Source organism: Rhinatrema bivittatum, chromosome 5 (assembly GCF_901001135.1).
Source record: "Rhinatrema bivittatum chromosome 5, aRhiBiv1.1, whole genome shotgun sequence".
Taxonomy (NCBI): domain Eukaryota; kingdom Metazoa; phylum Chordata; class Amphibia; order Gymnophiona; family Rhinatrematidae; genus Rhinatrema; species Rhinatrema bivittatum.
Genome location: NC_042619.1, coordinates 79,040,807 through 79,065,787, shown reverse-complemented (window position 1 = coordinate 79,065,787; position 24,981 = coordinate 79,040,807). Strand labels below are relative to the sequence as shown.

Sequence of the window (24,981 nt, the reverse complement as noted above, 5' to 3'; positions counted from 1 at the left end):
ACTTGACATTTTTTCCAACTCACTGCCGAACAAAAGGGAACCCTTAAAAGGGTAACCTTGTGACACTGACCTTGGAAACAAGTGTCTGCCAACCAATTTCGCAGCCACAACTGGCATCTAGCAGCTATCACGTAGGCCACCCCTCTAGCAGCTGTCCACACCGGCTAAGAATGCGGCACCCTGTTCCATTGCCAATCCATCAGACCCCGCTCCTTGAGACTCCTGAGAAAGGCACAAACCAGTCCGAGCCACCAAGTAGCAGCAAGAAGCAATCTGAAAATTCATTGCCATGATCTTAAAGGCTTGCTTAAATATAGCCTCAATTCTCCTATCCTGAGCATCTTTTTGAGCTGCCCCTCCTTCCACTGGAATGGTGGTTCACTTGGTAACAGCACATACCAAAGCATCCACCTTTGGAAATTACAACTGATCCCATCCTTTCAGATCCAAGGGGTACAAATCTGGTACAGTGCACCACCCCCCTTTAAAATTTGCCTCCGGGGCACTCCATTCAAAGTCAATCAACTCTTGAATTGGCTCCAGAAGGAGAAACAGGACCCCTTGCATAAGTTGACTAATATGGGATCTTTCTTTTGCAAGCCTGTGTCACCCCCATCCACACTGAGCATCTTCATGGTCTGAGTCAATAGACTCAGCAAGTCATCTTTGTGAAAAAAACCAGAGCAGAGTCCAATGTGGTTCCAAATCAGGTGGAATTTATCCTTCTTCCAAAGGGGAGAAAACTAAGTCCCTATCAGAGTCATCTGAGGTATCATGGTCCACATCCCCCGGAACAACCTCCCTGCGGTGCTTCCCCATAGTAGCTGACAAATGGAAGCCCTGAGCATGTCAACCCTTCTTAGCAGGTTGCTTCACCTCCAGCTGGAAGCCCCTGCAGAAAAGCCTCCAGACCCTGGAAAAAGTTCACCCAGGAAAAGGTGGGGGGATCCAAACTGGACACTCTCCAACCCTTCTGCTGGAGATCTCTCTGTCATTGGGAACAAGAGGGGGAGACAAATCCGCTGTGTCGCTTTCTGCCCCACTCCCCTCCCAAGGGGATGGCCCAACATTGGCAAAATACAAAGTGGTCAAATCACTTTGAGCATCCAAGCAACGTTGACACAAAGAATATAAGAAATTGCCATACTAGGTCAGACCAAGGGTCTATCAAGCCCAGCATCCTGTTTCCAACAGTGGCCAATCCAGGCTCAAGAACCTGGCAAGTACCCAAACACTAAGTAGATCCCATGCTACTGATGCCAGTAATACAAGTGGCTATTCTCTAAGTCAACTTGATTAATAGCCGTTAATGCACTTTTCCTCCATGAATTTATCCAACCTTTTTTAAACCCAGCTATACTAACTACACTAACCACATCCCCTGGCAACAAATTCCAGAGCTTAATTGCAAGTTTAGTGAAAAATCATTTTTTCTGATTAGTTTTAAATGTGCTACTTGCTAATTTCATGGAGTGCCCCCTAGTCCTTCTATTATCCGAAAGAGTAAATTCACATTTACCCGTTCTAGACCTCTCATGACTTTAAAGACCTCTACCACATCCCCCCTCAGGCATCTCTTCTCCAAGCTTGAACGGCCCTAACCTCTTTAGTCTTTCCTCATAGGGGAACTGTTCCATTCCCCTTTATCATTTTGGTCATTATGTTTTGGCCATAAAATGGTTGGGAAACACTGACAACCAATAGCTGTATGAGGCAATCAGTGTGCAAGTTTCCCAGTATTGCAAACACAGAGTACTTTGGAATCACTTGTTTCAAGAGATGCTACTGTAGCCCAGCCCATTCAACAGGCATACACATTCACATCCCTGTGGCTTCTTCACCAGCATTGGAGAAATTACTTACCTGATAATTTCGTTTTCCTTAGTGTAGACAGATGGACCCAGGACCAATGGGCACAGTATGTTCCCAATAGCAGCTGGAGACGGACCAGACCTCAATCCAACGTCAGCCCCAGCACACACACCCCTGCGAGACGCCATGCTCCCCAGCATTCTCTTCGAAAAGCAATTGTGGATATATGTGTGACTGAATAACTTGATTAACTTGAACTGGTTGATGTGGTTATAGCTGGAGACCGCCAGTGTACTCAACTGAAAAATGCCGACACCCGGTAGGTATGGGTGTCCTAATTAGAGGAAAGCTTGGCTTACCCATGTTTGTCTTGTTCTCAGGGATTGTCCCCCGAGGGTTCCGTGATTGTCAGCAGCCGTGGGCGAGATGCTGAGTCCCGCCCACAGCGAGACTCAGCCGTGGGCGGGAAGTGATGTTTGGATTGCTCTTATATGGCAAGCCTCTCAGATAGCTAGGCACTTAGACCGTTTTGTCCATGGCACCATAGTCTTTCTGCACTGGGCTCTAGGTGGCCTCCTGCATGCCCACCACCAGTGTCCTGGTGTACACACACAAATATGTGCCCAGAACTAGGCCGCGGTTGAAGCATACAAATACCCCCACACACAACTACATGCACAAATATAGGCTGTGGCCCTACGAGCACAAGTACATGCGCTTACGTCAGAACACCGCCAGAGGGCGAGACTGCGTGCACACGCCTGCTCACAGGAAACACACTACCACTGGGCTGACAGAACTGAACCAGAGGAGCAGGGCCTAGCTAAAGGATGCTCAACCTGCTGACCCTGAGCCGCCTCCATTGTACAATAAATTCCCAGAGGAGAAACAGAGAAAGAGGGTAAGACGCAGAGCCAACGCAGAGGGAAGAAGACCTGGTAAGGAAAAAATAGGTGAACTGAAAATTCCTTTTTTTTTTAAACCTGCGCCCAGCCCTCCCTGGTTGAGAGCACAATTCAGTCACCAGCTATGGGAGGAGAGGGCATAAGCCTTTACCACCAAGCACTCATCTACCAACCACTTTTTCTTTTTTTTTAAATTCTACACCTGTCTTCTCCCAGATTTAAAATGCTCAACTGAGGGAAGGACTAAAACGTAGTGTCACCTGAGGAGCACAAGTGATTTTCTGAAATCTTCGATCTCTCTCATTTAATTTTTATTTATTTTTTTATACAAGCAATCCCCAGTAGGGAGATACATGTCCATCATCTGCTGGAGATGGAAAATACTGGTGGAATGAGGTGAAGGCAGGGCTACTAGTTTGATGACAGCGAGTCAGTTTTAGTCTGTCTCTATCTGCTGGTAAAGGTGCATAACCCACTTGTGTGGACCAGCCTGCCTAAGTGCAGAGGAACTGGTGTTTGCCTGATTTTACCTGCCAGGGTGAGGCAATTGGGGGGGGGGGAGGGGGTGAACAGGTGATTGAATAGTGGTGGGGAGGAGGACCTAATTATGTCAAGGGTGGGAAGACAGAGGAAGAGAGTGAAAATCATTATGCTAGGGAGCCGGAGAAAGAGAAGATGATTTTAGGGGTAGGCTGGGAGGGCATGGTAGGTGATGGGGTGATTATGCCAACTACAAGGCTGTTGGCGGGGGTATGTCAGATGGGCACCAGCATGCCATGCCACCACTGTCATGACATCAGTGAAAAAAAGTTCCAGCACTTTGGATATTGCAGAGGAACCAGATAGCTGGCTGGCACATCACTGGAGGGGATCTCTCCTCTCTCTGGCCAATTGTTTGGTACACCATTCAGCCCAATGATAGTCTTGCCAGGAGTGGAGAGGGAATGGCAAGTGATAGTGTGCTGCTACAAAGTGAACTCAGTGTTGGGTGCACTGGGAACTATTGCTTTAGATCCAAATGCAAACAGCAACAATCTAAAGAATAATTTAAACCCTTACATTTGAGAACTTACTTACCTGATAATTTCATTTTCCTTAGTGTAGACAAATGGACTCAGAACCAATGGGTATAGTGTGCTCCTGATAGCAGTTGGGAGACGGAGTCAGATTTCAATCTGACTTCAGCCTACATATACCCGTGCAGGAAGTGCAGCTCTTCAGTATTCTCCTCGAAAAGCAATTGTGGATATGTGTGTGTTTTAATAACTTGATTAACTTGTACTGGTTGAACTGATTTCCAACTGGAGACCACCAGTGCACTCAACTGAAAAACACAGACACCCGGCAAGTATGGGTGTCTTAAACTAGGGGCAAAGCCTGGCTTACCCGTGCTTGTCTTGCTCTTGTCACCCGAGGTTTCTGGATTTTGGGGCAGCCGTGGGCGGGATGCTGAGTCCATCTGTCTACACAAAGGAAAACAAAATTATCATGTAAGTAATTTCTCCATTTCCTAGCGTGTAGCAGATGGACTCAGGACCAATGGGATGTACAAAAGCTACTCCCGAAACGGGTGGGAGGCTGCCTGTGGCCCACTTAGTACTGCCCTTGCAAAGGATGTGTCCTCCCGGGCCTGAACATCCAGGCGGTAGAACCTCGAGAAGGTGTGAATGGAGGACCACGTCACCGCCTGACAGATCTTGGCAGGTGACAGTATCTTGGTTTCTGCCCAGGACACTGCCTGGGCCCTTGTGGAATGGGCCTTGATTTGTAGAGGTGGAAGCTTTCCTGCCTCTACGTAGGATGCCTTGACTACTTCTTTCATCCAGCGGGCTATGGTTGCCCGTGAGGCCGCTTCCCCTTGTTTCTTCCTGCTGTGAAGGACGAATAGATGGTCAGTCTTTCGAATGGATTCCGATCTTTCCAGGTATCGGACTAGGAGTCTGCAGACATTAAGATGGCGAAGAAGGCGTGAGTCTTCAGAGTCCTTATGCTCGTCTGGAGATGGCAGCGAGATGGTTTGGTTTAGATGGAAATGAGAAACCACCTTCGGAAGGAAGGAGGGGACTGTGCGCAGCTAAATGGATCCTGGTGTGAATCTAAGGAACGGTTCCCGACAGGATAGTGCTTGAAGCTCGGAGATGCGAAGGGCTGAACATATTGCCACTAGGAATGCAGTCTTCAAGGTCAGGAGCCGTAGTGACAGACCACGAGTAGGTTTGAAGGAAGTTCCCGCTAGGAAGTCTAGTACTAGATTGAGATTCCATAGGGGCACCGGCCACTTTAGTGGTGGTCGAATTTGCTTGACCCTTCTCAGGAAGCAGGAAACGTCTGGATAGGATGATAGACTGATGCCGTCCACTTTGGCTCTGAAGCAGGCCAGCGGGGCCAGTTGAACCTTGATGGAGTTGAGAGACAACCCCTTCAAGCCGTCCTGCAGGAATTCCAGGATCATGGGGATTTTGACTGTCCGCGGAAGGATGTCGTGGTCCTCACACCAGGCTTCGAATATTCTCCATATTCATATGTAAGTGAGAGACATGGAAAACTTGCGTGCTCGGAGTTCTTCTTCAGGCGAGTCCATTCAATGGCCAGACCATAAGAGAGAATAGCATTGGGTCTTCGTGGAGGATTGGTCCTTGCTGGAGCAGGTCCCTGTGTGGAGGTAGACACAGAGGGTTCCCCACAAGAAGTCTTCGCATGTCTGTGTACCATGGCCTTGTCAGTCCGGGACCACTAGAAGTACTAGCCCCCTGTGGTGTTCTATCTTGCGGATGATCCCGACCAGTAGTGGCCATGGGGGAAAAGCGTACAGCAGGTCTTCCTGTGGCCAGGTCTGGACGAGGGCGTCGATTCCCTGGGACTGTGGTTCTCGTCTGCGGTTGAAGAACTTGGGAACTTGGGCGTTGGACCGGGTTGCCAGAAGATCCATGGCTGGGGTTCCCCAGCCATTTACTATCAACTGGAAGGCTGTGATGGACAGCATCCATGCCCCTGGGTCTAGACTCTCTCTTCTGCTGAGGTAATCTGCAGTGATGATGTCTTTTCCCGCGATGTGGCCGGCTGAGATCCCTTGTAGGTTTGCCTCCGCCCACGCCATTAGCGGGTCTATTTCCAGGGACACCTGTTGGCTTCTGGTTCCTCTCTGGTGGTTGATGTAGGCAACTGTTGTGGTGTTGTCAGACATGACGGACAGATTCGCCCCGGATCCTGTGACTGAATCGTAGGCAGGCTAGTCTGACTGCTCGGGCTTCCAGTCGGTTTATGTTCCATCCCGACTCTTCCTTGTCCCATTGCCCCTGGGCCGTCAGTTCCTGGCAGTGAGCTCCCCACCCTCGTAGGCTCATATCCATGGTTAGCAAGACCCAGGTCGGTGGGGATAGTCTTATTCCCTTGATCAGATGGTCTTCTTGTAGCCACCATTGGAGCTGGGTCCGTATCTCTGCCAGTAGCTGGAGGCGAACGGAGTAGTTCTGGGACAGCGGGTTCCATCGTGACAGTAGGGAACGTTGTAGTGGTCACATGTGGGCCCTTGCCCATGGGACGACTTCTAGAGTTGATGTCATGAGGCCGAGGACTTGGAGGTAGTCCCATACCTTGGGGTGAGCACAGTTCAACAGTTTTCGCAACTGGTCCAATTTCCTTCTCCTTGTAGGGGGAAGACCAACCTTGTCTTGTTTGGTGTCGAACCGGACTCCCAGGTACTCTAGCGATTGGGAGGGCTGCAGGCAGCTCTTGGTTGTGTTGACGACCCACCCGAGATTCTGCAGTAGATTCTTGACTCTGGTGGTCGCCTGATAACTTTCCTCTGGAGATTTTGCCTTGATCAGCCAATCGTCCAGATACGGATGTACGAGGATTCCTTCTTTCCTCAGTGTCGCCGCCACTACAACCAAGATTTTGGTGAACGTCCGAGGGGCAGTAGATAGTCTAAGGGTAGCGCCCGGAACTGGTAATGATGGTCCAGTATCGCAAAGCATAGCTGATGGTCGTGATGAACCTAGGCTTCTGACAGATCCAGAGCAGTCAGGAATTCTCCAAGTTGTACTGCCCTCATGACTGAGCGTAGGGTTTCCATGTGGAAGTGTGGTACCCTCAGGTAGTGATTGACAGTCTTGAGGTCCAGGATGGGCTGGAATGTTCCCTCCTTCTTGGGGAGGATAAAATAGATGGAATAGTGACCAGTATTTTGTTGGTGCGTGGGCACAGAGGTTATCACCTTTAGGCAGAGTAGTTTTGTCAGTGTGGTTTCCACTGCCGTCCTCTTGCAGAGGGAGTGGCACGGTGATCTCACAAATTTGTCTGGAGGGATGCTGTGGAAGTCCAGGTAGTGTCCCTCTCGAATGATGGTTAGGACCCACTTGTCAGACGTTATCTCAACCCAGCTTGCCCCCTATGGCTTCTTCCTGGGGATGGATCTGTTGATTCTCATTGTGGGGTGCGGCTGGGGCCTGTACCTGAGCTGGTTCCCCTCTTGTTGTGTCTGTTCCGAAAGGACTGGCCCCTGCCTGCGGGGCGAGGTGCTTGGTATGTGGTTTTGTACGGTCTAAAACGATGGGCTCCTCTGCCCTTGGATTTTCGGGGAGAGGGGCGTTGGTTTCTTTTGTTCTTGTCCTCTGGTAACCGAGGTACTGGGGATTCGCCCCATTTGTCGGCTAACTTCTCCAGTTCGCTTCCGAACAGGAGGGATCCTTTAAAGGGCATTCTCATGAGTTTAGTCTTGGAGGTCGCGTCGGCTGACCAACTTCGGAGCCAGAGTTGCCTTCTGGCTGCCGCTATGGATGAGACGCCCCTGGCTGAGGTGCGCACCAGGTCAGAGGTCGCATCCGTAAGGAAAGATATCGCCAGTTCTGTTTCGGCGGAAGTGGTTGCATCCCTGGAGAGTGACAAGCAGGCACGTGTCACCACGGTGCAGCAGGCGGCGATCTGGAGGGTCATAGCTGCAACATCAAATGACTGTTTAAGGATGGATGCCTGACGTCTGTCCTGGGTATCCTTGAGTGGAGCTCCTACTTCGTCTGGGATGGTAGTGCGCTTTGAGATAGACCATGGCGTCCACTTTGGGGAACCCTAGGAGCTCTTTGGCTGAGGGTTCCAGGGGGTAGAGAGATTCTAGTGCCCATGCTCCTTTGAAGTTGGCCTCCGGAGCCTTCCATTCCAGGTCAATCAGTTTTTGTATGGCCTGCAGCATTGGGAAATAGCATGAGGCCTGACGGAGCCCAAGCAAAACAGGGTTCGTCTTTGGCTCTGCTGTGGTACTTGTGCCTGGGATAGCCAGCGTCTTCAGGCTCAGAGACACGAGATCTGGTAGCTCGTCTTTGGAGAAGAAACACATCATGGTTCTATATGGTTCCATTCCTGGAGGGATTTCCCCTTCCTTCAGGGAGTCTGGCTCTTCCTCCGAGGTGTCTGTGTCCCTTAGGGGAGGCTTTTGCCCGGAGGAGGCACGCCTCGGGGAGGCTGAGAGGGGCCTGGAAGGTTTTACTCTTCTGGTGGGGACTGTGGCTGTGTCACAGGTGGCACCGATTGCGCCTGGACAAAGGTTTGAAGCCCTCTGAAGAATTCCACACAGGAAAAGGTCCCTGGGTCTAAACTGAATCCAGTGGTGTTCCAAGGAGCCCATCGGAGGAAGGGCCGAGCCGGAGATAGAGAGGTCCAGGGTACTATCATTGGTGGAGCTGGATTCCTCTACTGGCTGAGGGGGGCCTCGTCTCTGTTCCCCCAGAGCCTCTTCGCACTGCAGGCACAGGGCAGAGACCACTTCAGGTTTGCAGCTCTCAGGTGGCAGGCTGGGCAGAGAGCTTGTCTCTTGGCTTTCTTGGCCGGCAGTGCCATGATTTGTGCGCGTGGAGTGGCTCAAAACTCACCTGTACGCGTAGGTGCGCGCGCCGGGAGGCTTAGTTGTGCGCTCCGGATGTGCCGCCGCTGCGTGCCCGGCACAGATGCAGGAGATGTGCGTGCCGCTGTGCGCCCGGCGCAGATGCGTGTGCTGCTGTGTGCACGGCACAGATGCGCGCACCCGGCTTGCCGCTGTGCGCACGGCTCAGTTGTGCGGACAAATATGGCGATCAAGGAGAGGAAATGGCACCGATGACCACACAGGCAAGATGGCGACCTCCCCGGAGGGTCTCCACATGTATGGACCCTCGCACCGGATCAAGGTCTAGCCTGGATGGGGCTGCTCAACCCGATTAAACAGATGCCGGAAGGACGATCTGTGTGGCTATCCGAGCCTCGGAGACTTTAAGAAAGTTTTCTACCTTACCTTGTCTCGGCATTTCCTGGTCTCCGGCTGCGGGGAGAGAGAGAAAATACCTTCACCACCACGCTCAGTATTGCACCCACTGCCTCTCAGCCACTCTGGAGGCTAAGTCCATGCCGGGAACCGGCTATCAGACAGAGGCTTGCCTCTGAGGGATCTCGGAAATCACCTCAGGAATTCTCAACTGGGGGAAGGACCCTTAGGTATCACCGCAGGAGAAGCGGGGCGCGTCTCGTAGAGGTAAGATTTTCTCTTGTCTTCTGTTTGGATTTTCTAACGCAAGCGTGTGTAGTGTCCCTAACTGCTTAGGAGACAGATAAATACTGAAGAGCTGCACTTCCTGCACGGGTATATGCAGGCTGATGTCAGATTGAAATCTGACTCAGTCTCCCAATTGCTATCAGGAGCACACTATACACATTGGTCCTGAGTCCATCTGCTACATGCTAGGAAAGTTGTGATTTTTAAGCTGATGAAATCACTAGCAGGAAATTTTAGACCAGGAGATTTCAAACAAAATGGGCTGTCAAACATGTCATTTTGTATAAAAGGTATAGTAAACTTATGAAATATGTTTGAAACTGAAACAATGTCCAAATGCATAATTGTATGTTACTGCTCTCTACACCCCCAATGATAGCCCATGTGCAGATCAGTTGTGGAAGACTAAGAAGTATGTGGATAAAAAAAATCTTCATACCTTCTTTTTCTTAAAGCCAAACCTTTTTTAATCAGATATTCAGAAATATCAATAATCTGTCCAGCTTCATCTTTGCAGGAAATTTTCACAGGTAATGGCAATCCCGATGTATTCTCCTAGAAAATTTAAGAAAACTGTAAAATTAAAATGCAAGTCTTAATTTTTCTACCTGGTGGGAATGGTTGGATATTCTGAAGTACTGTTATCTATAGTAAACTTATTCAGATAAGTGATGAGACAGCTCTTTTTCTTGCTATACTTTCAGTTTTTCCCATTCTTACAATTTTAATAAGAAACAAGATGGTAGCATTTTATCTAGTTTAGAAGATTAAAATGAGGATTATAAAGCATATGAGCGCTAAGATCTCAGAACAAAGGCCTGCTAGAAATCCAGACCATTAAAAATTCTCACACAAATGAGACCGAATATCATCAATTGCAAGCCCAATTTATTATTTATTAGCTTTTATATACCGACATTCATGAAAAGTATCATATCACATCGGTTTACAGGGAACTGGGGAATTATAACTATTAACGGGAAGAGAGAAATTACAATAAACAAGGAGTTATGGTAACTTGGGAAAAACTGAGAAAAGATGACAGCAGATGTTCAAATAATTATAAGTTTAACAAGTAAAAACTATATGTGCGGGGATCACATATAACGCTCCAGGTAGAGAACGGAGTATAGAATAGAAATCTAATTAAATACATTGGAGCTTATGTAGAGGAAGGAAGAGTGTCCACGGAGCGAAGATGAGACAGTACTGGAGGGGGGATTTAAACAAGGGGTGGAATGAGACTTTCCAGTCCCTGGGGCTTGGGGGGGGGAGATGAGGGAGGGGAATATGAGGACGCGTATATGATTATGTCGATTATATATCCTTATATATATGATTATACTCTGGCATTGAGTTCCATAGCAAATGCTATGGAACTCAATGCCAGAGAATCTTCAAACAACAGACATTAAGAAATTTAAGAAACTGAAAACTTGGCTATTCAATAATGCCTACTCTCAGTGATAACTAATTCCCCCTCACTTCTAATAACAGATTATGTCCTGAACATTACCCCATTCTCTCATCTCCCCCCCCCCCCCAATAACGATTACAAATGCATCCTTTATGTCTGTCTTTGAAGTACTCCCTTAGATTTGGAAAGTTTACCTTGAATGTTTACCTGTATCTATGCCTGCCTTTGTAACTCACCCTTTGTCTGTGAGTGTTAAACCTGTGCACCGTTGTGTTTTAGTGATTCTCACATGGAATGACTGTATATAAAACACTCAAATAAAGAGTTGGAGCAGCTTTTAAACTAGAACATGGGAGAAAGCAGTTAGTCACTTAGCAGCACATGGTTTGGAGGGTGGTATCTTCGAAGGATATAAAGAAACAGTGGACATGGAGCGCCCCAATAGAGAGGTCCCATTAAAAGCAATAGTAGCCCATGTGTCTAAAGATTCCAAATGAACCCTGTCAACTGATGGGCAGGTTGTTAATACCAATAGAAAACATACTTTAAAATGTCTGTTTGCCAATGCCAAAATTCTAAAATGTAAGATAGGAGACTTAGAATGTATACCGCTGAATAAATAAGTAGGCATAACGGCATCTTGAAGAATTGGTGGACAGAAGATAATCAATGGGACAATGCTATAAAGAGGTACAAATTATATCGCAATGATATTGTTGATCAAATTGGAGGGGGTGTGGCACTTAGGGATAGCATAAAATCCAACAGGATAAAAGAATTCAGCAGGAGACTAAATACATAGTAGAATCCTTATGGGTGGAAATTGTGCGTGTGTTGGGGAGATAATAGCGGTGGGAGTATTTTGTCACAAGGATGATGAAATGCTAAAAGATATTAGAGAAGCTAATACATTTGGCAGCACAGAAATAAATAATGGGAGATTTAAATTACCTCCATAGTAACTGGATGTCAATCAGGATATACTTGGGAAGTTTCTAGATGCAAAAAATGACTACTTTATGGAACCACTGATCCAGGAAGCGAAGGGGGACTGGGGCACATTTTAGACCTAATTCTTAGTGGAACATAGGCAAGAGACAATAGTGGTGGAGCTGCTCAGCAGCAGTGATCATAGTGTGATCAAATCTGACTTAATGACTACAGGGAAGGCATGGATTAAATCTACAACTCTACCTTTAAACTTTCAAAAGGGAGCCTTTGTTAAAATGAGTAAAATAGTAAGAAAAAAATTGAAAAGTGCAGCTATAAAAGGTTAAAGGTTTACATCAGGTGTGATCATCGTTTAAAAATACCATCTTGGAAGTATTCCACACATTAAAAAACGCTAAAGGCCAAATGACTGCTGACATAGTTAAAAGGTGAGGTGAAAGAGGCTATTTTATCCAAAGGAACTTTTCAAAAATTGGGAAAAGAATCCATCTGAAGAAAACAGGAAAAAGCATAAGCTCTGGCAAGTTAGATATAAACCATTGATAAGGCAGGCTAAAAGAGAATTTGAAAAGATGGCAGCAATAGAAGCAAAATCTCATAATAAAAACTTTAAAAAATATATCTGAAGCAGGAAACCTGTGAGAGAGTTGGCTGGACTGTTAGATGATTGAGGGGTTAAAAGGGCACTTAGGAAAAATAAGGCCATCACTGAAAGACAATCATTTGCTTCAGTGTTTACTGAAGAGGATGTTGGGGAGATACCCGTACCAGAAATGGTATTCAGTGGCAATGATTCGGAAGAACTGAAACAAATCACCATGAAGCTATAAGATGTAACATAGCAGACTGATAAACTAGCTGTTACGCTTGGGCTCCGGACAGGAGTCGTGAACACCACCCAGTGGGGTGGCTCCAGGTGGAGAGAGACAAGAATGGCTGGAACAGAGTCTGGGTCCAGGCTGGGTCAGGGCAGGCGGCAGTTAGCAGTGTCTGGGTCCAGGCTGGGTCAGGGCAGGCGGCAGTAGCAGTGTCTGGGTCCAGGCTGGGTCAGGGCAGGCGGCAGTTAGCAGTGTCTGGGTCCAGGCTGGGTCAGGGCAGGAGGCAGAAAGCAGTGTCTAGGTTCAGGCTGGGTCAGGGCACAGTAAGCAGGACAAGGCAGGTCAGAAGGCCCTTAGGCCACACAGACTGAAGGCCCGTAGGCCACACACCGTAAGTGGGGCAAGGCAGGTCAGAAGGCCCGTAGGCCACACACACACAGAAGGCCCGTAGGCCACACACCATAAGCGGGGCAAGGTAGGTCAGAAGGCCAGGCAAGGAAAAGGCCCGAAGGCCGCGCAAGGCAGGCTAGAGCAGGGAGCCCAGGTGAGCTCGATGCCGAAGCACAGAGGGAACTGTCAGGCAGGGTTATAAGGGCCAACCCAGAACATAGAGTGGACAGGGGAGATGGCCTGGGCCTGTCAGGAGAGCCAGCACTAGAGGGACCCCTGGGGGTGAGGCGGTTGCACAGCAGCCAAAACTGTAACAGTACCCCCTCCGCAAGGCCACCCCCTCCTCCTGGGTCCCATCTTAGCAGGGGGTACTCAAAAATGAAATCAGACCCCTCCGAGGGCAGCAACAGCTGGAGCAATTCAACAGGCTCAGATGGCTGAGTCAGAAAGTCTGTTAGTGGTACCGGTTTGAGCCCCTCCGGGGGTGGCAGCAGGACCGGTTTGGCAGGCTCGTCTCGGGGTAGTGCAGCAGACTCGGGCCCCTCTCGGGATGAAACAGCAGGCTGGAACACCTCTCCGGGCATTGTAGCAGGTTCAGACCCCTCTCCGGGCGATGAAGCAGGCTCGGACCCCTCTCGGGGTGATGAAGCAGGCTCGGCCCCCTCTTGGGGTGATGTAGCAGGCTCGGCCCCCTCTTGGGGCGATGTAGCAGGCTTGGCCCCCTCTTGGGGCGATGTAGCAGGCTTGGATCCCTCTTGGGGCGATGCAGCAGGCTCGGCCCCCTCTTGGGGCGATGCAGCAGGCTCGGCCCCCTCTCGGGGCGATGCAGCAGGCTCGGCCCCCTCTCGGGGCGATGCAGCAGGCTCGGCCCCCTCTCGGGGCGATGCAGCAGGCTCGGCCCCCTCTCGGGGCGATGCAGCAGGCTCGGCCCCCTCTCCGGGCGTTGTAGCAGGTTCGGACCCCTCTCCGGGCGTTGTAGCAGGTTCGGACCCCTCTCGGGGCGATGAAGCAGGTTCGGACCCCTCTCGGGGCGATGAAGCAGGCTCGGACCCTTCTCGGGGCGATGAAGCAGGTTCGGACCCCTCTCGGGGCGATGAAGCAGGCTTGGCCCCCTCTCGGGGCGATGAAGCAGGCGTGGATCCTCCTCGGGGCGATGCAGCAGGCGTGGATCCTCCTCGGGGCGATGCAGCAGGCGTGGATCCTCCTCGGGGCGATGCAGCAGGCTTGGCCCCCTCTTGGGGTGATGCAGCAGGCTCGGCCCCCTCTTGGGGTGATGCAGCAGGCTCGGCCCCCTCTTGGGGCGATGCAGCAGGCTCGGCCCCCTCTTGGGGCGATGCAGCAGGCTTGGATCCCTCTTGGGGTGATGCAGCAGGCTCGGCCCCCTCTTGGCGTGATGCAGCAGGCTCGGCCCCCTCTTGGGGTGATGCAGCAGGCTCGGACCCCTCTTGGGGCGATGCAGCAGGCTCGGACCCCTCTTGGGGTGATGCAGCAGGCTCGGCCCCCTCTTGGGGCGATGCAGCAGGCTCGGCCCCCTCTTGGGGCGATGCAGCAGGCTCGGCCCCCTCTTGGGGCGATGCAGCAGGCTTGGATCCTCCCCGGGGCGATGCAGCAGGCTTGGCCCCCTCTTGGGGTGATGCAGCAGGCTTGGCCCCCTCTTGGGGCGACGCAGCAGGCTTGGCCCCCTCTTGGGGTGATGAAACAGGCTCAGATGGCAGAGCAGTAAGGTTAGAAGCAGTGCACATAGAAGACACAGATTGCACTGCTGTGGGCTTGATACCCCGAGCCAAACTCTGAGGCTCCTTATTTTGTTTCTGGAGGAGCAGTTTAGAGAAGGCACAGGCAGTTCTAGGACGTCTAGGGAATGTGCTCGTTAGTGTCTCAACAGCAGCTGTGGGAAGCAGAGCCCTGCTAGAGTTAATCAACTCTCTCCGTTTGAGAGAAACCTGTTCCTGAGGCTCTAGCACTGGTGTCACAGAAACCTTCTTGGCCAGGTAAGTCCTGGGTTTTTCTATCCACAAACTGCCAGCTAAAATGTCTGTTTTAGTGGAGCCAGAAGCAGAATACCGGTTAGGAGAGCTGATTGTTTTTTCTAATGGAACAGCTGATCCTAAAGCAGAGCAACGGGGGCAGGGTTTGCCTGGTGGTAACAGACACGGAAGACAGGAGCATTTCCACCACCCTGGTTTAGGATTTAAACAATTTAAACATTCCTGATAGACTGAGACGTTCCTCTTATGACAACCACTGCATACCCAGTGTTCTTGGTCTGAGAGTTGACATGCAAGACAGTTCTTGTAACTGAGATAGTTCAAAGTCTGGCAACAAGCACAGACATAAAAACTTGGAGGCTGAGGCATAATGTGAGTAGAGGTAAAAGAAAAATTGGCTCACCGGTAGTACCAAGACCTATCTCTTCCCCTGGAAAATTGATGGCTTCGGCATACTGTTACGCTTGGGCTCCGGACAGGAGTCGTGAACACCACCCAGCGGGGTGGCTCCAGGTGGAGAGAGACAAGAATGGCTGGAACAGAGTCTGGGTCCAGGCTGGGTCAGGGCAGGCGGCAGTTAGCAGTGTCTGGGTCCAGGCTGGGTCAGGGCAGGCGGCAGTTTGCAGTGTCTGGGTCCAGGCTGGGTCAGGGCAGGAGGCAGAAAGCAGTGTCTAGGTTCAGGCTGGGTCAGGGCACAGTAAGCAGGACAAGGCAGGTCAGAAGGCCCGTAGGCCACACACAGACTGAAGGCCCGTAGGCCACACACCGTAAGTGGGGCAAGGCAGGTCAGAAGGCCCGTAGGCCACACACACACAGAAGGCCCGTAGGCCACACACCATAAGCGGGGCAAGGCAGGTCAGAAGGCCCGAAGGCCACACACACACAGAAGGCCCGTAGGCCACACACCATAAGCGGGGCAAGGCAGGTCAGAAGGCCCGTAGGCCACACACAGACTGAAGGCCCGTAGGCCACACACAGACTGAAGGCCCGTAGGCCACACACCATAAGCGGGGCAAGGCAGGTCAGAAGGCCCGTAGGCCACACACAGACTGAAGGCCCGTAGGCCACACACCATAAGCGGGGCAAGGCAGGTCAGAAGGCCCGTAGGCCACACACAGACTGAAGGCCTATAGGCCACACACCATAAGCGGGGCAAGGTAGGTCAGAAGGCCAGGCAAGGAAAAGGCCCGAAGGCCGCGCAAGGCAGGCTAGAGCAGGGAGCCCAGGTGAGCTCGATGCCGAAGCACCGAGGGAACTGTCAGGCAGGGTTATAAGGGCCAACCCAGAACATAGAGTGGACAGGGGAGATGGCCTGGGCCTGTCAGGAGAGCCAGCACTAGAGGGACCCCTGGGGGTGAGGCGGTTGCACAGCAGCCAAAACTGTAACACTAGCAAATCGCCTGCACCAGATGCTATACACCCACAGTTCTGAAGGAACTTAAAAATGAATTGCAGATCTATTACTAGTAATTTGTAACCTATCATTAAAATTGTCTATTTTATCTGATGTTTGGAGGCTGGCCACTGTATCCCTGATCTTTAAAAAGGTTTCCAATATAGACTGGTGAGTGTCAGCAGTGCCAGGAAAAATTGTGAAAACTATTCTAAACAAAATCACAAAACATACTGTAGAAAGACCTGGTTTAATGGAACACAGCCAGCATGGATTTACACAAGGAGAATCTTGCCTCACCAATCTGCTCCATTTTTATGAAGGGGTAAATAAACATGTGGATCATGGTGAACTAGTAGATGTAGTGGGCCGGATTTTCAGAGGATTTACGCATGTAACCGGGCTTATGCACACCGGGCCTATTTTCAAAAGCCCAGCAATGCGTGTAAGTCCCGGGGATTTACTAAAGGGGCAGGAAGGGGGCGGGGTCACAAGCTCCAGGCACAGCGGCCATTTGCTGCTGTGCCAGGGATCGTGTGCTGGCACTTGGCCGGCGCGCACAACTTACTTCAGCCCCAGGGCTGAAGTAAGTTTTGAAACAAAACCAAGAAATCAAGAGTTAGGGGGGAAAGGGTGGGTGAGGTAGGGGAAGGGAACGGGGGGGGAGGGGGGAAGGCAGCGCGGCTCGGTGCACAATTGTGCAGCCCCTTGTGGGTGCCGACCCCTGATTTTATAACTTGCGCGTGTGCCTAAGTTATAAAATCAGGTGTACATGTGTGTGCACCCCAGGTAGCGTGCGCACATGTACACCCGCACACACCCTTTTAAAATCTACCCAAGTATGTTTGCATTTTCAGGAGGCATTTGACAAAGTTCCTCATGACAGACTCCTGAGAAAAAACAAAAGTCATGTAATATTAGGTAGCGTCCCATTGTGGATTCCAAACTGGTTAAAAAGATAGGAAACGGAGTAGCACTAAATGTTCATTTTTCTCAGTGGAATTCCTCAGGATTCTGTATGGGGACCATTGCTTTTTCATATATTTATAAATGATTTATAAACTGGAACTAGTGAATGATCAAACTTGCAGATACAAAATTATGAGTTGTTAAATCCCAAGCAGATTTGGAAAAATTGCAGGAGGACCTTGCAAGCTGGAAGACTGGGTATTCAAATGGCCGATGGGATTTAATGGTGACAAGTGCAAAGTGAGGCACATGGGGAAAAGTAACCCATACTGCAGTTACACGATGTTAGGATCCATATTAGGAGTTACTTCCAAGAAAAGGATCTGGGTTTCAAAGTGGACCATGCTTTGAAATCCTCTGATGAGTATGTGGCAGCAGTCAAAAAAGCAAACAAAATGTTAGGAATTATTAGGAAAGTAATAGAAAATAAAACTGAGAATCTCATAATACTCATTTTGCTTCATGGTGAGACAGCATCTGGAATACTGTGTGTAATTCTGGTAACCGCTTCTCAAGAAAGATATAGTTGCATTGGAAAGGGTACTAAGAAGGACGACAAAAATGATAAAGGGGATGGAATGTGTCCCTTATGAGGAAAGGGAGAAAAGGTTAGGGGATTCAGCTTGGTGAAGAGACGGCTGAGAGGAGATATGAAAGAAGTTTATAAAATCATGAGTGGAATAGAATGGATAAATGTAAATCGCTTTTTTACTAATTAAAAAAATACAAAGACTAGGGGACCCTCCCTGTTATTAGGTAGCATATTTAAAACAAATCAAAGTACAATTAAGCTCTGGAATTCATTGACAGAATATGGCTAAGACAGCTAGTATAACTAGGTAAAGGTTTGGACAAGTTCCTGGAGACGTCCTCAAGTTCCTAACCAAGCAGACTTGGGAAATATCCATATCTTATCACTGTGTGTTAGTAGCATAGGATCTATTTACTGTTTGGGATCTTGCCAGGAACTTGTATCCTGGATTGGCCACTGTGGAAATAGGATATTAGGCTTGATGGACCCTTGGGGTCAGACAGTATGGTAATTTTTATGTTCTTATCCATCTGTACTAACTGTTGGGAGAGTATAAAAGGAGAAAGTTTCCTCTGTACTACCTAAGAGAAACAAGAACATCTTTATTCTTCGATCTTCACTTTCTCAGCCAGGACAAACGTGACTGAATATAAATCCTATATATTGACAGATAATAAACTTTGGGAATATCCATAGATTTTTTTCCTGTAAAGTAAAAAAAACCAAAAAACCAACAAAAAAACCCTCAAAAAAAAAAAGTAGTAATAGCACATATGTAATTCCCATATAAAATCATTTCATTTTAACTACAAATTTAATGCTTAAGAAAAAAAAGGTAGGAAGAATAACAGGCTCCCAAACTTTATAGAACATGAAATGCTATTATTACAAACCTCGACAACCATGCTAACTACAGCTCCATTAAGATAATGTGAAAGAAAGTCACAAGCTGTTGCTGTCCACTTTTCGCTCCCTCCAGCTGGCCTGAAAGAAAAAAAAATTGCATTAAGCTCAAAGTAAGATAAGGTTATATAAACAGCTCAGATTATTGATGAGGAATACAAGAAGATTGAGGTATACCTAGCGTTAACATCAGAGTGCATTTCCAGCTGTTTTGGAGCCTAGATAAATGTGTCAAAAAAATAGACCAATCTGTTCCAAAATCAGAAGAGATTCTCAGTTTTGTCTATCCAGCATGTCCAATTTTAGCAAAATCCATTCGATATTTTTGATATCTTAACACCTACTGACAATAGGTGTTCCCACAGTAGTACAGGGAAATATGCCGACAGACTATTAACACAGTGTGGTTGCTTCATTAGTCCACTTATATATGTAGAAATAAAAGGTGAACAACTTGTAGATGTGCTTTTTTATTAAACCAAATATACTCTGGTTTATACTTAGTTGGTAATGTACCAGAAAATATGCTGCTGCCTTGTGGTTCAAAAACAAGAAAACATTAAGTGTGCTGGCAGAGAGGAAGGTGAAAGTCTTAGCAGGTTAGCCCTGCATCACAAGTCACTAAGAACATAAGAAAATGCCATACTGGGTCAGACCAAGGGTCCATCAAGCCCAGCATCCTGTTTCCAACAATGGCCAATCCAGGCCATAAGAACCTGGCAAGTACCCAAAAACTAAGTCTATTCCATGTTACGATTGCTAATGGCAGTGGCTATTCTCTAAGTGAACTTAATAGCAGGTAATGGACTTCTCCTCCAAGAACTTATCCAATCCTTTTTTAAACACAGCTATACTAACTGCACTAACCACATCCTCTGGCAACAAATTTCAGAGTTTAATTGTGTGTTGAGTAAAAAAGAACTTTCTCAGATTAGTTTTAAACGTGCCCCATGCTAACTTCATGGAGTGCCCCCTAGTCTTTCTACTATCCGAAAGAGTAAATAACAGATTCACATCTACCCATTCTAGACCTCTCATGATTTTAAGCACCTCTATCATTACACTACATTAACTACTCTGCAAATCCCCCACCTGTAAACAAGTATGCCCAGGCCAAGATCTCTCCTCTCCCTCACCCAACAAGCCCAATCAGATGTCAACTCCTCCGGCCATTCCTCAACACAAGGCCTTCAAGAAACCCATTCAAACCTCCCCAAAACCCTGTACCTCTCAATAGGCAGAAGCAAATTTGCTATTTCTGCCATCTTGCGCATCACTGTCAAAATGGCACAAGCTCAGCAGCACCATTCATTTTAAAACGTATCTGGGTCAAAATGTGAAGCAGCCCATAACTACTGCCACTATGAGAGTGATGAGTAAATCAAGAGAAGCACATTCTACAATGCAGATCCCTGAGCTCTTGGGAGATTGGGATAGAGGGGTTTAGACACCCTTGTTACAGGCTAAAAGAAAATTATTTCTTACCTGCTAATTTTCGTTCCTGTAGTACTTAGGATCAGTCCAGACGGTGGGTTATGTCCCCCGTCCAGCAGATGGAGTCAGAGCAAACTTCTGAGGGTGCTGGCATATAAGCTGGTGCAACCCTCCTAATCCTCAGTATCGAGAATATCAAAGCCATGACAGAAAACTGGATAGACCGAGGAGGAAGGATCAAGCATAGCCAGAAAGGCAACTGTAATAACGGTAAAAAACAGTGAAGCAGAACAACTTGCCAAAAGAACTGACAACAGAAACAACACACGCAGACAGAAAGCCCCCAAAGAAGGAGGCTAAGCAATAGGACAGGAGCAAGCGGATTCGAGCAGGTAAACCCCCAGAACCAATCACGACCAGGGCGGGCGTCTGGACTGATCCTAAGTACTACAGGAACGAAAATTAGCAGGTAAGAAATAATTTTCTTTTCCCTGTACGTACTAGGATCAGTCCAGACGGTGGGATGTACCAAAGCGTCCCTAAACCGGGTGGGTCCCTGAGAACCCTGCTCGGATAACCCTGTCCCCGAAGGAGCCCGATTCCGCTTCCGGCAAGTGGAGCCGGTAGTGTCTGGAAAACGTATGTAAGGATTTCCAGGTCGCTGCCCTACAGATTTCCTGAACGGAGACGTGCTGCGACTCCGCATAGGAAGTGGCCTGGGCTCTCAGAGAATGAGCCTTGATTCCTATCGGAGGAACCTTTCCGGAGCCGATGTACGCTGAAGCCACCGCTTCCTTGAGCCAGCGCGCAATGGTGGTCTTCGTCGCCTGTTGGCCCTTTCTAGTCCCGGACCAGAGGACAAAAAGATGATCGGAGAGTCGAAATTCATTCGTCACTTCCAAATAACGCAAGAGAACTCGCTTCACGTCTAGGCGCCTGAGAGATTGAGGGGCGTCCGGTGGGAAGGACGGAAGTTCCACTACCTGGTTCAAGTGAAACGCCGAAACCACCTTGGGCAGGAACGAAGGCACCGTTCGGACGAAAACACCCGAATCTGAGAAACGAAGGAAAGGTTCCCTGCAGGAGAGAGCTTGGAGCTCTGAGATGCGCCTCGCCGAGGCTATGGCCACCAAGAAAATCGTCTTCAGAGTGATATCCTTGAGGGAGCACTGACGCAGGGGCTCGAAAGGAGATTCTGCTAGAGCCCGCAACACCAGATTAAGATTCCAGGAAGGACAAAGCTGACGTACCGGTGGCCGCAGATGCTTAACTCCCCTCAGGAACCGGGAAATATCTGGATGAGACGAGGGATCGGGCCTTCCCGAAGAGCGAGCCAGCGAGGCCAACGCCGACACCTGTACCCGCAGAGAATTGTAGGAAAGACCCTTCTCCAGCCCCTCTTGAAGGAACTCCAGGATCTGCTGCCGCGAGGCCGCTGTTGCATGGGCACCCCGTGTAGAACACCATACCTCGAAGACCTTCCACACCCGCACATAGGCGACCGAGGTCGAGGTCTTCCGCGCTCTGAGGAGAGTGTCTACCACGGAGACTGCGTAGCCCTCCCGCAGGAGACTCCTCCTTTCAAAAGCCAGGCCGCAAGACAGAAGTGTTCCGCCTGATCCGAAAATACCGGACCCTGATGGAGAAGACGAGGGAGGTGGACGAGCCGAAGAGGACCGTCTACCGCAATGTTGAGTAGATCTGCGAACCACGGCCGACGCGGCCATTCCGGAGCTACCAGGATTACCGATCCTTGATGCAACTCTATCCGCCGCAGCACCTTGCCCACCAGAGGCCAAGGGGGAAAAACGTAGAGGAGAATTTGTGACGGCCACGGAAGAACCAGGGCGTCCACCCCTTCCGCGCCGCGCTCCCTTCTGTGGCTGAAGAACCGTGGGGCTTTGGTGTTGGCGGCGGTTGCCATGAGATCCATGGCGGGAATCCCCCAGCGCCGTACGATGAGGGCCATCGCCTCGTCGGAGAGAGTCCACTCTCCGGGGTCCAGGGCCTGACGACTCAAGTAATCCGCTTGAATATTGTCCGCCCCGGCAATGTGCGAGGCCGCCAGATGAACGAGGAACCGTTCCGCCCAAGACATCAGCCGAGCCGCTTCGAGGGCTACCTGACGACTCCTGGTGCCCCCTTGCCGATTGATGTAAGCCACTGTAGTCGCATTGTCCGAGAGAACGCGGACCGACCGACCCCTGATCGAGGGCAGAAAATGCATAAGCGCCAGACGCACCGCTCTGGTCTCTAGGCGGTTGATCGGCCAGGTCGTCTGTTCCTTTGTCCACTGACCCTGAGCGGAGCTCCTGAGGCAGACTGCCCCCCAACCGGACAGGCTGGCATCGGTAGTGACTACTATCCAGTCCGGGGTCTCCAGCGGGCAACCCTGGGCCAAGTGCTTTGGATCCAACCACCACTTCAAGCTGTACCTGGCGGTTGGAGAGAGAGGGATGATCGCCTGATAATCCTGAGACACAGGCTTCCACCTCGATAGCAGAGACATTTGCAGAGGTCTCAGGTGAGCAAAGGACCAGGGCACGAGATTTATCGCAAAGGCCATTGATCCCAGGAGCTGGAGGTAGTCCCGTGCCGTGTGCACAGGGAGAGAGGCAAATCGAACGATCTGATCTCGCAAGGATTGCGCCTTGTCTGGGCGCAGGAAGACCTTTCCCTGCACCGTGTCGAAGTGTGCCCCCAGAAAATCCAATTGCTGGGAGGGCAGCAGGCTGCTCTTGCTGAAGTTCACCACCCAGCCGAGAGACTGAAGGAAGGACACCACCCTGTCGACCGCCGACCGACCCTGCGGAAGAGTCTTCGCCCGGATGAGCCAATCGTCCAAGTAAGGATGGACCAGGATTCCTTCCCTCCTGAGTGCGGCTGCCACCACCACCATGACCTTGGTAAAAGTCCTGGGCGCGGTTGCCAATCCGAAGGGCAGAGCTTGGAACTGGAAGTGTCGACCCAAAATCTTGAAGCGAAGAAACCGCCAATGGGCTGTCTGAATTGGAATATGCAGATAGGCCTCCGTTAGATCGAGAGAGGCCAGGAACTCTCCCTGATGCACCGCCGCGATAACAGAGCGGAGTGTTTCCATGCGGAACCTGGAGACCCGAAGCACCTTGTTGACTTCCTTGAGGTCTAGAATAGGACGGAAGGAACCGTCTTTCTTGGGGACCACGAAGTAAATGGAATAATGCCCCGAGCCCACCTCTCCTGAGGGGACGGGCGCAATGGCTCCCAAGTCCAGGAGCCTGTCTAGCGTGCGCTGGATTCCCAGGCGCTTGGAGCCTGACCCGCAGGGAGAGAAGATGAACCTGTCCCTGGGATGCCGGACAAATTCCAATGCGTAGCCCTGTCTTAGGATGTCCAGGACCCACTGGTCCGTTGTGATGTTGGTCCACTCCTCGTAAAACAGGGCGATGCGACCTCCAATCCGGGGTAGCGAGGAGTGGACGGGCCTGGCATCATTGGGACGGTTTACCAGAGGCTCCCGGAGCCGAGGAGTCCCTGGCCGGTCTACGACCCCGAAAGGGCCGGGTCCAAGACTGAGATCTCCCGGATGGCGTCCTGGGTCCCTGTTGCCTAGCTCCCCGGTAACGCCGCTGAGGGCGGGCGCGGTTCCTGGAGCTCGAGGAAGATGGTCGGTAGGACCTCTGGCGATCTTCGGGCAACCGATGGACCGAATTCTCACCCAGGGATTTGATAATCTGGTCGAGATCCTCGCCAAAAAGAAATCTACCCTTAAAGGGTAGCGCCCCAAGACTAGATTTGGAGGAAGGGTCCGCCGCCCAGTTGCGCAGCCACAGAAGTCGTCTGGCGGAGACTGCGGACACCATGGTTCTCGCCAGAACCCTCAATAAGTCGTGCAACGCATCCGCTCCATAGGCTATGACCGCCTCCAGCCGGTCCGCCTGCGCCGCCTCCTCCGGTGGCAACTGCTGCGAGGTGAGGAGTTGTTGGACCCATCGGAGCCCGGCTCTCTGAGTTAGGGAACCACAGATGGCTGCTCGGACCCCCAGTGCCGAGACCTCAAAAATCTTCTTCAGGGCGACCTCCAACTTCCTGTCCTGCAGGTCTCGAAGAGCTGTACCCCCTGTGACCGGGATCGTGGTTCTCTTCGTGACAGCGGACACCGCTGAGTCAACCTTGGGGACCTTAAGGAGGTCCAGAAAGTCTCCAGGAAGAGGATAGAGCTTGTCCATAGCCCTGCCGACCCGGAGGGACGCCTCCGGGGTGTCCCATTCCCGCACTAGCAGCTGGAGAAACGAATCATGAATAGGAAAGGTCTTAGCCAGTGGGCGCAAGCCCGCCAGCACGGGATCCCCTTTCTTCGTGGCGGAAGCTACGGAGGGAGCTGGAGGAGCCGGGGGCTCAACAGGAGGGTCAAGGTCCAACTCCTGAAGAACATGGGGAATGAGCTCCGCCAATTCCTCCTTACGAAAGATCCGGAGCACCCGAGGGTCATCACATTCCAGGTGGACCGCCGAAGTCGTTTCATCGTCCCCCTGAGGTGCCGGGTCCCCCCCTGGGTCCGGCAGAGGAGACGTCCCTCCCAGGGACGACGGAAGGGCCAAGGGCATCCTGGGACCCCCCCCCCCCCGCGCTCCCCAGTACCGCAGCCGCAGTCCCAGTAATTCTAGGGGACTTGGCCGGAGGGGGAACTGCAGCCAACCCGCCCCCCGCAGGGTTCAGGCTTTGGAGATAGGCCTGGTGCATGAGCACCACAAAGTCGGCCGAAAAACTTGGCGGCCCCGAGGGAGGGGAGGAGAGAGGGTCCCTGGAAAGTCCGCTGGTGGAGGGGAGAGGACCCGGGTCTGGAACCAGCGGTACTAACGACGAGAAATCCTCCGGAGTCTCCTCAGGTTCGGATCCCACGCTGCTCTCCAGCTCTAAGATGGCCGCCGCTCCCGCCAAAGGAGGGGGCGGGGCACCTCCCCGAGGAG

General features: G+C 50.6%; 1 protein-coding gene across 1 annotated transcript in view; it reads right to left on the bottom strand.

The window, feature by feature from the left end:
* RNF17 (ring finger protein 17) overlaps positions 1-24,981 on the bottom strand; it is a 1,084,608-nt gene that overhangs the window by 439,499 nt on the left and 620,128 nt on the right. The window contains exons 23-24 of the mRNA XM_029603155.1: positions 18,589-18,679; positions 9,677-9,792 (exon numbers count right to left, since the gene is read on the bottom strand). Of these exons, the coding sequence (XP_029459015.1) occupies positions 9,677-9,792; positions 18,589-18,679 (207 nt within the window). The remainder of the gene's footprint in view (positions 1-9,676; positions 9,793-18,588; positions 18,680-24,981) is intronic.